Source organism: Malaclemys terrapin, chromosome 10 (genome assembly GCF_027887155.1).
Source record: "Malaclemys terrapin pileata isolate rMalTer1 chromosome 10, rMalTer1.hap1, whole genome shotgun sequence".
In the NCBI taxonomy this organism is placed as follows: Eukaryota; Metazoa; Chordata; order Testudines; family Emydidae; genus Malaclemys; species Malaclemys terrapin.
The window spans coordinates 36,526,884-36,541,807 of record NC_071514.1 but is presented as its reverse complement, the minus strand read 5'-3'; the positions used below and the strand labels follow the sequence as shown (position 1 = coordinate 36,541,807).

Here is a 14,924-nt window from a genome sequence, read left to right as displayed (position 1 = left end):
AGGACTGGGGGGTGGCCTTGTGCGTCTCCTCCTCACAGGTGTGGTACTATGCCTGGTCACTCTCCTCCTGATTGCTTGTTTTAAGATGCTCCTCCATAGGCTTTGTGCCTCCCATTCCCCAAAAATCCTGGCATACCCTCTCGTTAAGAACCCCAGCTCCATGGCACTCAATCGTATCTTGTCCACAGAATATAAGAAAACTCAGCCAAAAGCTTGTTGAGTATTCTCAAAGGAGGGAGTTGTTGGTGTCACTAGGCATCACCCTAGGTAACTCGGGAGGTTGGAAGACCTGAGAGTCGATGAAGCCCCCCCGCTCTAGGCCAAAGTGAATCAAAGCCCCTGCATGTTAAACTTTACTAACCTCACAGGCCAGCAGCTGGGAAGCAGTAGTGATAAGGGAAACCTACATGCTTCTAGCTAAAGGACAAGATTACTTGCAGAAAAAACCAGTGAGAACAAGCTGCATAGCCAAGGTTGTGTAATGTAGCCAGAGGGAGAAAGGGGGATAGGTGGGAATGGAGGAGGGGGGGTGAGAAAGGACGGGGGAAGAAGGGAAAGGCTTAGTTACAAACTGTATACAAGACAAAGACTGCTTATGTTGGTGTGCTTGATTTGAGACGTGCCTGTCTCCTTGCACCACTTTGAAATCTCAAATAAACTTTGATTGCTTCTCCACCCTGGTGTGTTTATTGGCATGACGCACACTGGGCAACGGACCCCGCTGTTGCTGTCCTCGGGCACTCTGTGCTGGCAACAAGCTGACTCATTATTTTTGAACATCTGTGATTGGCAATGCTGCATATCCCAGGCTAACACCATAACAACTGGTCCACCCTCTCTCTACCTAGCTCCTGAATCCCACTCCCATGCCTTAACCTCAAAACCACCTTGAAATTCTCCCATGCTGCGAGTTCCCACAATACTTAGTTTTCCTTAAAGCCTTCTCTCCTGGTGTCAGGGGATTATGGGAGAAACTTCACTTTAACCAAAGGCATTTTCTACTCCTCCTGGGTGTGGAGAAAAGCTTTAAACCGTGACCTGGGTGTGTCCTAAAGGTGCAGAACCTAGAAGCCAAATAAAATAATCCAAACTTATTTTTTAAACTGCATGATTTTGAAGCTAACCTCATGATTTTAGAGACCAGACTTGGGCTTATTGCCTGCACTGAGTTGGTGATACAGGGCCCCTTGTCCTGCCTGCTGCTCCTAGGCAGGCACCCAGTGCAGAGCTGCGCTCAACCAGCTGCCCTGTCCTCGCCCACCCTGACTGCTCCTTTGTGTCACATCACATTCCCCCGGCCATTCTTGGACACCCCTGACTCAGGGCCTTTCATGGGTGTCATGTCACAGGCCAGGCCCCACCGCCGTGTGCATGGGCGTATGATAAGGATGGGTGTGTGTTTGACTAACAAGGTCTTTCATTCCTTACATACATACCTTGCCCCTCACAGGGTTGCGGCTCCCTTAAGAGCAGAAGGGGGCGCCATCTTAGGTACCTCCCCCATCATGTGATAAAGGCAGCCGCCATCTTAGGCTCCTTGCTTGTCCCTTCCCGGATCACGTGAGGCAGGCGGCCAGCTGGCGGCGGCGGCGGAGTGGAGAGGGGCAGCAGCGGATGGGAGCTGGAGCCGGAGCCATGGGGCAGTGCGGGATCACCTCCTCCAAAACCGTCCTGGTCTTCCTCAACCTCATCTTCTGGGTGAGCCGGGGGGTCCGTGGGGGCTGCGGGCCCGGGCTGTCGCTCTCTCCCTCTGCGAGGGGCTCGGTGCTTGCAGTGGGGCTGGGAGGCCGAGGGGTTCTTGACTTGCTCCCGTCAGTCTCAGACCCCCCTCCTCGGATTGCGGGGGGGGCTCAGCTCCGGGCCGGGTAGAGCCTTCCCCCCGGCGGGCAGGAGACGGGTCTAGCGCTGGGGCCTCGTGTAGCTGGGTGGGGGGGCTGCCGCCCTGAGCTGGGGTGTCTAGTCGGACGCGGGCTTGGGAGCCCCAGCGCCGTACCCCCATCGGGGCTATGCCTTGTTGAGGCCGCGGGGAGCTGTCTGAAGGATGATTAATGCTGGTGATTGACCGGGCTATGTCACTACTCACACCTCCTTCCAGCAGATAAACCAGGTAGGTTTGTGTTCTGTATTATGCTAAATATACTGTAGCTTGAACTAAATATTCATCCTGTGAAATTGGTTATATGTTGGTTGTAACTAGCCATGTAATTGTTTTGTAACTGGTGTATTTTTAGAGAGTTTAAAATAGATTGTTCTTGGTTAATTATATCAATTGGATTAGCTATAGATGACCACAAACTCAAATTTGTTAGTCTCTAAGGTGCCACAAGTACTCCTGTTCTTTTAAACTCAGTTCTGTTCAATCATATGACTGCTTATCGTAGATTTAGTGATAATGTCTTCCTATGTTATGAACTTGAGTGAGAATTTTTTTGCACTTACAGCCTCCAAATATATAATTGTATGGTGACTCATTTGCGTAGTGACTGTTCAAGTTAAACAGTGGTTGGACAGCTGATTACTGTCATGGGAATGGTTCAGTGTAGGGTTATGAGGTTATTGATTTACAATAATGCTATTACCTTGGTTTATTGAGAGAAACTTGAGCATGAATCATTTAAAACATAGTGAAATAGTTTCTAGGACCATATGAAAATGTCTAATGTTTTTTTAATGGGTTTGTGCTCCCAAAAGTTGGAAATATTGTTTTTGGCTGGGAGGGCATTCAGGGCAGTTCTGCTAATATGATCAATTGATGCTGAGCTGCCTGGAGAAGAGGGTAGGTGTGACAGAATTCTGAATTCAGCTGGCTTGTATTCTGATTTTGTTTTCACAATTTGTGGCATCAGAATGGGAAACTGCAGAATACCTACCTTTGCAAACATTTCTGGGATTAAAAATCTGGATCTTCAATTATAAATGCTAGAAGAGAAGGAAAAAAAATCAGCTTTTGTTCCATCATCTACATATTACTTGTTGCTTCCTGCTCTGGTCTCAACATATGGCATTAATATTTGGGGTCAGCTTTGTTGGTTAAGTAACGTGTTCCATATTATCTCAGCCATCTTTGATTTTTCATCTGTGTAGTTCCAGTTCTGTTAATTAGATCCTCCAGACTTCCACTAAGACTTTGGCAGTAGATTACAGCCTGTAATCTGTCAAATAGCTCTAAAATCTCCTGTGATTGCTTTTATAAATTTAGACCATCTGAGTCTCTTATGTAAAATATTGTTTGATCAGTTTTCCCCGTGGTCCATTCTCAATACAAATACAACAAACTGCTGTTGGGTGTCAGTGTAGAACTCTCAGGAGGGTTGTGTCTACCAACTTTCACCAGGGAGACTGGGTCATAAATTCTCCTTTCTATCAATCAACAGATGCATGGTAGTTGAGGAAGAATTTGAACTTCCATTATGTGTTAACTCTTTCGAAGTACAGTTTAAATAGTGTGCTTGAATGCCCCTGACCTTTGTTTGCAGATGTTTAGAATGATTGCACCTGAGAAGCTCTCACTTTTTACTTTTGTTGTCTGAAGACTTCTTTGTACTTGTCTCTACAATCTTGTGTCACGTCTTCAACTTGGACTTATATCAACTTGGTTCTGTGGCTTTGGTTTTTTAGTTGTTGGGCCATTTCTCATGTTCTGTATTATGCTAAATATACTCATGTTCAAACAGCTATCTGGTGTTTAATGCCAATGCTCATTCTTTCATTTTTTTTCTCCCCTTTAAAACTTCCTCTTTCTTCATCTATAGCATCTGGTATTGGGCCTATGAGTTTTAATCTATCTAGGGCAGTATATCCAGGGCAAAGTTCACTTAATGTTTTTTCCCTGATTGTTTTATGCTGCATTGAAGATAATGCTTTCTTAAAAGAAACTTGCAACTTTTTTTCCAAATTCAAGTCTTGGTCTTTCAGTGTTAGTGGCTGATCAGTAGTTGATCTCTGCTCTTTGGGGGCAATAGAGACTTTGTGAATTAAGCCAATCTTGAAGAGCTGTTGTAAGGCCTGGAACAGGGACTTAAAGTATCATGTTTAGATGTTTAAGACAGATAACATTGAGAATATCTTATTTTCAGTATCCCCAAACTGTCCATGTTTTGTTCTTCCATTTAATTAGACAGTTTCGTTTAATTTTGAGGAAACGGATCATGTACTACTTTGAGATGAGCATGAATCTTTTGTATCTTGCTATAACTCTTGACAAGGTTTACTTTAGTATTTTCACTGCTTCAGTTTATTCCATTTCTTGTTTCTACCACTTATGTCAGTTATGCTAGCATTTCTAAGAACAGAGCAGCATTTCTGTTACTTTTAGTAGAATAAGAAAGTCACCTACTGAACACTAACAATGAAGACTGAAAAATAAGATGGGCTATTCATTTTCATGATGCCCTAGGCCTATGTTATCAAATCCCCTGCATCTTTCACGTTTTCCTAGAATCTAACATATCAAGCCTGCTAACAGGTAACTGCTCCAGCCACTTCTAGTTCTTCATCCAGTAACTTAATTTCACCCACAAGGCTGCCTTTGTCTCCACTCACCAATGGCTATACCCGTTCCTCCTCCCCATTAAGCTTCTAGGCACTTCTGTTACTTTCTTACTGTTTGCTAGTACGCATTGTAAGAACTTTACTGTGCTTTTATTAACATTTCATAGAATACCTATCAACAAAAATGGTTCAGTCTCTCCTGGAAGCCTGCAATCCCCACTCCCCCATTATTAGGGTTCTTCATTCATTTTATCCTGATGATACCTCTAAACCTATATTCCCTTATTTTTTTCATAGAAGGTTGCCACTGAGGCAAGTTTTTAGCAATTGGAGATAGGTGAGCTGGTATGCACTGACACATGTATTTGTACTGCTGTCATACAGCCAGCTTGATGTATCGTTATTACTGGCCTTCATGCTCCTTTCCAGGCCTCTAGCGCAGAACTTCCATGATATGCCTGAGCTTCATGGCATGGAGAACAAGAATTCAGAAGTGGCTCTTGAATTGGTATACTGTAGACAAATGCCTTAAGTCAGGGGTTCTCAAACTGGGGGTCAGGACCGCTCAGGGGGTCATGAATTTATTACAGGGGGGTCACAACCTGTCAGCCTCTACCGCAAACCCCGCTTTGCCTCCAGCATTTATAATGGTGTTACACTTTTATATATATATTTATTTAATTTATAAGGGGGAGGGGTCACACTCAGAGGCTTGCTATGTGAAAGGGGTCACCAGTACAAAAGTTTGAGAACCACTGAATTAAGTTAAAGCTAGGGTATTGAAACAAACCAGCATGATGACTTCATCTTAATATGAAATGGTATATTTTAGCTGCCAATTATAACATTTATATTTTAGATAATTTATATGAGGCATTTTTAAAAAATTAAAGGGAACATTATCAGGAAATATCAGTTACAACTTGATCCTCTCAGAAGGGTCAGCCCCCGATAAATAGATATTGAACTGCTCTACCCATTATTAATGTTTCCTTGCCAGAGATTAATCCTGGCACAAACATGAATAATGAAAGAAGAAAGCCTTACATTATAAAGCTATATCTTACTGATGTTGCACAAGACAATCTTGTGCTATCAAAGGACTGCACGTTCTTTTTAAAAGCTAGATTAGCAATATCTAAATCTTAGACATGGCAGATATTTATGAAGACACACTGTGAAGGAATTTAGCTTTTGCTAGTACAGATAAACGAACATCTGAAGTTAGAAGAGCATCCACTAAACTTTGAAAGAAACAATAGGAAATCACTAGTAAATATTTCTGGAGAATTTTAAACATAATTACAGTGGAATAAAGAGATGCTAAAATCTCATTAAAGTTTAAGATAGGACTTAGTAAATGGTACACTCATAAGCATGACTTAATGAATGGGATAGATTCTGGAACTAACTAAGGACACAATAGGGGAACATGCCAAGTTGTAGTTTTAAGGACTGTTGCTATACTGCCTCACAGGAATTGCATCACTGTTAGCGAGACAAGATGCCTTTTACTAAAAAGGCGAAACAAAATCAGGTATACCGGTATGATCCAAGACACCCATTGCATGGATGCTTTCCTTTACTCAGTAGTCTGAAGTCCAGAAACAGCTTTGCCTCTATCCCAAAATACCACTGGGGAAGGCTACACAGTAATAAAATTGCAGGAAATGCATTGACTTCAATCCAAAACACTGGTGTACTCTAAATAGAGCAAGAGTTGGTATGGCAAAGATTAGTGACAGTATGACCACGTGGAAGCTGAGGAATGACCCCAAATGAGAATGTGGAGAATTCAGGCAAATATTTGAACACTGCCTGATGCAGTGCCCTCTGTCAATGTCCTATATGTATTTCTGAGGAACTGATAATGTGTGTGGTTTTTTTGGTGGCTTTTTTTTTTTCTTCACCTATCCAAGTAAACCTTAAACTCCACATCATGGTCATCTGAGTAGGTCAGGAAATGGATAAGATACGTAAGACTACCTATAAATGGAAATATTTCAGGATAGACGGATATGTTCATACAGAGGAAAATATTTTGAGAATAGCCATTTTTATCTATTAAACAGTATTTGCTGTTTATAATAGTAATATATTTCTAATGGTGGGGGGGGAGAGAACAAGTTTCCTGGGGGTAAAAATCTGGACAAGAGATTATGTATGTTATTGACTCCTGATATACTGGGAGCTTAGGCAGATAAGTGGCTTATGTAAATCAATGACAAATGGGGTCAGGGCAAAAAAACAAGGAAGGGGTATGTATCTTCTAACGTGCAAGCATTTAGGACATTGAAACATGCTACCTAATTCTTGTTTGGAGGTCTCCAGCATACCACGTGAATCCAGTTTTCAATGAGGAAAGGAGACTAATCTTAAGGAAAATGGGAACTTCATGCTGCTCAGTCAGTTTCTAGTAGCACTTCATTCCTTTTTCCTTTTTCTTCAGTTGTCGTGTACCTTCTTCACATGTCTGTAGAAGTAGAACAATCTCTGCATCTGTTCTTTCACTGTGACAACTCTGCTGCAGTAGTGGCAAAAGTAATTTTTAAAAATTTAGTATTACATGATCTTGGGCCATGTCGACACTTGCAAGCTTACAGTGGCACAGCTCTACCAATACAGCTGTGCTGCTGTAAGATCGCTTGTGTAGCTGCTCTATGCTGATGGGAGAGCTCTCTCCCATTGACATGATATCAGATAAATGAGGGGCGGTAGCTATGTTTGTGGGAGAACGTCCCCCACCGATGCAATGCTGTGCATACGAGCGCTTATGCCAGCAAAACTTTTATGTTGCTCGTGGCGAGGGTTCATACCCCTGAGTGACATAAATTTTGCTGGCATACAGGGTAGTGTAGACATGGCCTTAGTTTCAAATGAATGGTGCTGTTAAAAAGCTTTATTGAGAAAGTAGTCATTTAGCTTAATTTTGTGTGAATACAGGGTGGATAAAAATATTTTTTTTATTTGAATCAGATTTTTTTGATAAAATGCTTGTTGAGGGAAAAACCTATCTAAAGATAGTTTTAGTTAAGATACATTATATCTCAAAGATATGTCATCATGGAATAGGGATTATAAATTCTAATTCTGTAGTATGAGACAATATATTCATGTAATGTTTAAGAAAAGTTTTGTAAACAAGTTCCAATTGGATTAGGGACCCAATTTTATGGGGCTCCAGGGGCTTCTGTATAGATTATTTAGGTTAATCTTTCTATCTGCCCAATGAGACTCAGTGCTCAGTCTAGAAGATACCATCAGAGATGCTTAGTTTTGCAGTTCTCAAACTTTAGATGTGTGTCTCCAGAGATAACATGCTTGTTAACAGCAAAAATGTTTTTAAATAAATAAATTATACAGAGGTGAGAAATAGTTAAATTAAACAATTTAAATGTCTGGTGGTGGTCTCCTCCTAATCCAGCATGGCAAGAAAATCCTCCAAATCTTAATGATTAACCTGTTGAATTGGAGATAGTTCTCCTCCCAGTGACTTCATAAATATCTGCTTCAATTACCTTTGGTAAATGAAACGACCAAACAATTATTCATTTTCTGATATAGCTGTAAAACTAATCTGAAAAGTTTTCAAAATAAATCACTTAAATGTATAGGGTGTACCTTCTAAAAATGAAACCTACATCTGTCTCGAAGTTGTGAAGAATATGTATTAAGCTTCTAACAACCAACAAGAATGCACTTGTATATAGAAATCCACAATTAAATCGGGTCTTCCTGACTAGTGATTTAAATCAAATCCACCCTGCGTGAATATCACTTTTAGGTGAAAAAATCAGAGGCTTTGCAGAACAGCTCTCTTGAACACCCAGCTCAGAAGAGTTAAAATTATATCGTGATATTAAATCATATGAAATAGTTCTAATACCACAGAAGAAGCTGGGACACGTAGAATACAGTGCAAAGTCTTGTACACTTTCCTTAAAAGGAGAATATTAAGAAAAGAAGGTCTGAGCAAAAACTAATACATTAAGGGATTTAATGAAAAGTGAGCTAAACAAGGGAAGGTTCAGCTGTGGCTAAACTTATAAACTAGCTGGCTTGAAGTCTCCTTCTGTGATGGTAGCTGGAGAATTGTCTCCATATCTCTTCGGAAGTTAAAATGAGAATTAATTCTCAAGTGTCATTTGGTGAGCATAGATGAGCCACTGGGCTACCAGTGGGAATCATTCAACTGAAATCCCGCGCTTCGACCACTTGTCATCTCTTGGGGTACGTCCAGACTACCCGCCGAATCGGCAGGTAGCGATCGATCCCTGCATGCGCTCTCGTCGACTCCGGAATTCCACCAGGGTGAGTGGCAGTAGCGGAGTCGATGGGGGAGCCATGGCTGTCAATCCCGTGCTGTGAGGACGGGAGGTAAGTCGAAATAAGATACTTCGACTTCAGCTACGCTAGTCCCATAGCTGAAGTTGCGTATCTTACATCATCGACCCCTCTTCTCTTCTCCCCTCTCTCCCCCCCCGCCCCGCCTCCTAGTGTAGACCAGGCCTTGGTGTGAAAGTGGCTTAATTTCTGCTGTGGAACTGTGGAAGTGAAGATCAGCAGGGTACTTTTGGTGGGAGGAGGGAGTGATTTTCTGGGAGTGTGTGTAAAAAATATATACTAAACTATGTTTAAACTTTTTAAAAAACTGATTATTTTTAAAGCTGCCCTCTTGAAACTGATATGGCATGTTTGAATTATTTCATTTGTTTTATTTTGAGACAGATTTTCAGGCAGCAAATGTAGGCCCCAATCCTGGGAAGACCCACATGCTCTACTTTAAACCCACTAGTAGTCCCACTGAACTCCATTAAATAGTCGTGTGCTTTAAGCTGTTGCAAGATTGGGGCCTTAAATGTTTCCAACTCCTGATTGTTCCTATTATATTTGTTGTCATAGGTGTGTGGTTTTTTTTTTTTTTTAAATGGAGCTTCTAGCCAGTAGCAGCAAAAACAAGTTGGAAAGCTAAATGTGGTATCACTGAATAGTGTATGAAGTTTGAAATATTTTATCCAGCAAAGGAACACTTTACTTCATGGAAGAATCTTCATTGTTCTTGTGCAGTGCAAGGAATCTGGAAACAATAGAGGAAAGGTCAAGTTACAAAGCGCTCTCTCTCCATGATCCCGTGCATACAGAAAGAATGGGTGTGATAGGACTCTCTCTGTATATTTGAAACTTTCAGGCCAATGGTCCACTACCTCTTGTAATAAGAGATTTTGTATATATAATACCAAGTGCAAATGAATCTTAGCTCAGCCTTTTGCTTACATGGTGAAAGTAATGTAATCTTTGTTCTGAAGTGCTGTGTTTACAGCAGCTACAGTTAAAGTTAATTTGGCATGTATACTTGTGTTACGTTGCTTTTAGTTTTAAAACAGTCTAAAAATCATTAGGATTATTACTACCTTCTTATTATACAGAAACAATTCTTTCTGCTTATTCAAACTGAGTGTAAGATCTGACAGCCACTCTAACAGTCTTTCAAAGTATACAGGTTATGAAGGATTGTTAGGCTGTGAGATCTTACACTGAAACAGTTTGTTCAGAAGAGCTTTCAAATAAGCATCAACACCTTAGTATGTACCAAAGGTAGAAACAAGAGGAATATCTTAATCCCCATAGGATTTATTAACTCTTGCGTCTAGCGACCATGTAAAGCCAGATTAGACCCTGAAAAAATGACTGATCTAAAGAACTCAGTATGGTTTACTTAGCTTCTCCAAGTAACCCAATACCCCAAAGAGTCATTCACAAGGTAGCCTGTGCAATTCTAGAGAAATTTGTTGGTATTGCATGATGCTCCATTTTTTTCGAAGGATGATGATACAAATATACAAAAAAGCTATTCAGATAATCTTTCCTAATATTCAGCCATTTTTCTTCAATTGACTTGTTGTTACTAGTCCAACTCTTGTACCATCCTAACAGCTCCTTTCTGGCCTGTTGATGCACTTCACACTTTAGATTTACCAAGCTCCCTTTCCCTCCATATGCTTATGTGCAAATAAATATTTCATGGTATGGCTACACTTATGACAGTATGTAGAGTAGACACTGCATGCCCAGTTAGCACAGGTATTTATGTGGAGGATGAGGCACAGTTTAGACAGGTAGCGTACAGACACACCAGAACCCTAGGATGTATACCCTACGTGGCTGTCTTTGTGCCCAAGCAGTGCCTCCCACATCTGTTCTTTTAACTATATAGTATCACTCTGTCTCCCTGTTGCTAGAGCCTTTCACTGTGGTGTGGCGCTACATGTACCCTACATGCCACCACAAGTGAAGATAATCATTCTTAAGTCATCCCTGCAGCACTGGTCACTTCATCCTCTTCTAAACTCCCTCTAGTCTTTGGGTGTTACTTTAATCCATATCCACTTTGTCCAAACAGATCTAAGTCTAATTATTGCAGCACACAAGTTTCATTGACTTTCCTTGATTTGGGTATTCATGAAAGGTTGATACACGTATTTTCTGCAGTTCAATTTGTAATATTGCTTTTTACATTCTAGAGCATTATTTATGAAATACATCTGTGTAAATCATATGCAGTGCATATAACTGATGTCAATTTAAGTCTTCTTACAATGAGAAAAGTGGCTATCACTAAAATGGCATCTGTTTCCTCAACCCATCAGTTTTCTCAGTGTATTCTATGTTGCATCTGACTAGAGTGACTAAAAAGCTTTTACTAACTTTTACTGCAGAGCCATTGCAGTGCTGCGAGCCAGATTCTTTTCTAACTCGAACAACAGCAGAGTTGTTAAGAGTTCTGACTACAGAGTCTGGTGGTGGTGATGTGAGTGTCAGAAAAAGATGACTGTCAGATCTTAGATTGGGTTTGCAAACTTGTATTTTTTGATAGGCGAAGAATAAAATCTCTGTGTTGTGGCTTTTTTTTCCTCCGATTTTAAGCAGGTTAAGAGATTGTTCTTAAATGTAATTTGTCAATAGATAGAAGCAGAATTATTCTAACTTTAATCTTCTGAATACAAGTTTTAAACTAGTATCTTGTCTGATTGTTAATTTAGATTATAAGAATTTTGGTTGCAAGCTTAGTTGGCTTGAATAAATCTCTTCTAGATGGATGGTCTTTTTCTGCTATATTGATACATACCCGGTCTTAAACGGGTTGTAAAAACACACAAAGCAGCAGCAATATGAGCTTGATATTGATGAATAAGAGTAGAAATTTGGAAGTCCATGTGTGAGATAAGTGAATCAGCACACTGCTCCACTCTAAAGCTGCATCTTCACATGTAAATTGACTTTAAAGATTCTGGTGAATGGTAACATACATGTTTAAACGTTCTTACATATGCAACACCAGCTTTAGTTAAGTCTTCAGTTGCTGTAATTTAAGTGCTTTATTTAAAGTTTTTACTTCAAAATAGTCATTATATGACATTACTTTGATAAGCACTGCATGTTTTATTCTGGATCAGCATTTTGATAGTATTAGTGGAATTCATGTCAATTTTTATTTTAGAAAGTACATCTCAAACAGTAAAAATTGTAGAATCTTAACAAATTGCAAAGATCCTAAGATTATAGAATTGACAACTGCTTTGCAGACAAAAATTTCCTTCCCAAATTATTCCTATGCAGCTATATGCTAAGTCTCAACTCCACTTCTATGAACTGGGTTTTCTTGGGTGGGGGAAGAGAGAAGCCACTTAAAATTCCATTTAAAACACAGCAGAGGAGGACAAAGAGGCTCACAAATCTTGCTGATTTCAGTCTTCCTTTGCACTCTCCTCATATCTGGTGACAGCTGCAGATGGTTTTCCCCTCTGCCGCCTTGCAAAATACCACATTTCTGACAAGCATCTTAATCCTTTTAAGTGGGGGATGACATCACTGGCACATTCACATGTTTCATTGCTAGGCAACACTTAATGTAATTCCATTGTTCTATGGCTTCCCTTTGGTTCTTCACTTTATATCCCAAATGTGCATGTCTGCATTGTTCCATTCTGTACATAAAATGCCAGCGTATTAGAGTTGAGCTAGAATTTCTAGTTGTCGTCTCTGCCAAGCAACTAGTTTTGAAGGAAATAAGCCATTAAACATAACTCCGCTAAAATGTCTCATTTTTGTGTTTTGCCCCAGCTGATTTTTCAGTTTGCTATCTATATAGCACCTTATGTATTCAGTATTGTGCAAATGTGAACTTATTAGATAACTAATTGGAAGGGGTGTTGAGATTCCTATTGCTTCCATTTTATAGAGGTAGAGGTGAAATACCTTGCCCAAGGCCATGCAGTGAGCCACCAGCAGAGCCATGATTATACTTTGAGTGCGCCTGAATCTTTCATCCTTGTTTATTCTTTCACACTGTTACTTTGAATGCAATGTATAGTTGAATTTTCTGAATCTTCTGCATTTAACCTGTTGATTCAGCTGCCATATCTTCCACCCCTCACACTTCTATTATGGTAAATTAATGTAGTTTATGTGAAATGCTGTCAGATACATAAATTATAGTAAGTCCATTTTGCCTGTTTCATGCTGTGACAAGAGGGAGAGGAAACTTTTTTTTTAAAAAAAAGCATACTTCAAAGGTCTTCAGATATGTTGTTGACCATTTTAAGAGGACAGTGATCAATTGTTCTCCATGTCCCTTGAAAGTAGTTCAAGAAGGTAATGCCCTTAATCTGTAGCAAGGGATATTTTAAGTTAGATATCAGGAAAAACTTTCTAAATATAAGGGTTGTTAAGTTCTGGAGTAGGCCTCCAAGGGAGATTGAGTTCCCTATCATTGGTGGCTTTTTAAGAACAGATTGGACAACCATCTGTCGCAGATGGTCTAGGTTTACTTGGTCCTGCATCAGCACAGGGGATTGGACTTGATGACCTCTTGTAGTCCCTTCCAGCATTTCTATGATTTGTAAAAACAAAAGTTGGTAGGGGAAACAGGCAGGAGTAGAACCAGAAGTTCCTTAGCTCATTTTTATCAAATATCAGTTCTGTAAAATTGAAATACTTGGTACAACCTAATGGTAACATTTGTGCTTTACCACTTCTCAGACTTTTCTGAGAATAGGAGCCACAGAAGTTGTTTGGGTCCCATGTTGTACATTTAAGAGGACCTGTAATGGTGAAAATGACTTTATCCTTTTTCCCCCCAAAATTAGTATTTTCTCCACATGAGAATAAGACCTGTTTATGACAGCAGGAGTGTAGTTCTCAAATAGCTTCTGAAACTTTGCAGCAAGAGGAAACTTCAGCTGAGACACAATTTGTTTTGATAGTAAAGTTTCACACTAGTTAAACTACAGATTATTCCCTCCTCCCCTCAACATTTTCTATGTCCTACATCACCATGAAATCTCAAATTATACACAGCCAAAATTTGTAGCTTTCATTGTTAATGGACATGCTCACAGATCAAGGCTAATATAGTCACTAATACCTTAGGTGAACAGTACCGTTTTTAGGCACTGATCTGGGACTTAAAATAAACTTATCCAAATACTGGCTTAACTTTATCCCTGTTCATATCTTACCATATTTACTACACCATTTAACATCTCTCCAGTATCTCATCTCGTCTTCCTTTTCTGTTCATTTAGTAGCTTCCTAACAACTTCCCTTCTTATGAATGTGTGTGGTGGTTTGTCTTTTTTTTTTAAATCCAGGCACGATCATGTTTGTCATTTACATTATTCAGGTTGCTTGTATATTAGATTCACCCCTGCCCGCACACTCATTGTGTTTAGATTGTAAGCCCTCCAAGGCAGGGACTCACTTCATTCGTGCAGTTTTTAACACAGTGGGGCACCCTAGGCCCTACAGTAATACAAATACGTAGTAGCATTAAGGTATAAATATTAATATGCATCTGCAATTAAACTACATAGCACCAGGGTCCCATCAGAAGAGACACAAACTGGATAAACCCCCAGAGCTACACTGCATGTGACTTCATATGTACAGATTGTCAGTCGCCTGTATATATCACTTTTATTCAAGTTCAAAACTTAGTATACCCCAGGGGGGAAACGAAGACTTAGATTAACACCTTTTAGTATTGGAGACAATATAACATATTGAATCAGAACTACTCCCAAAGTGAGCTCAATGTTTCTAGCTCACCAAAGCCCCCGTGATGAACTGTCTTGATCCATTTTAACTCAGTTTAGATAAATGATGATATTCAGGGTCATATAAAGACTCTGTAAAACCAGTTTGAATTAACCCCAAATGTTTTCAGTGTTCTAAAGCGATAGTCCATTTCCTTCAATACAGCTAGCTGTTCCTGGCCTAGGGAGCTCTGAAGGTTTTGGTAAAGCTTGTAACTTACTAAATGAATGTTAAGTACTAGCCATATCTATGGCAGTATACTAATGTAGTCCAGGAGACAGTGTAGTGATTATTAACTTCACTTGACTTAAGGGTGCCCTGTTGGAAGACTGTTGAAC

The 14,924-nt window shown here is 40.1% G+C and overlaps 1 protein-coding gene across 1 annotated transcript in view; it reads left to right on the top strand.

Moving 5' to 3' along the window:
- Positions 1-1,553: 1,553 nt before the first annotated feature.
- TSPAN3 (tetraspanin 3) overlaps positions 1,554-14,924 on the top strand; it is a 33,071-nt gene continuing 19,700 nt past the window's right edge. Inside the window, exon 1 of the mRNA XM_054041817.1 lies at positions 1,554-1,698. Within this exon, the coding sequence (XP_053897792.1) occupies positions 1,615-1,698 (84 nt within the window). The 5' untranslated portion in view covers positions 1,554-1,614. The remainder of the gene's footprint in view (positions 1,699-14,924) is intronic.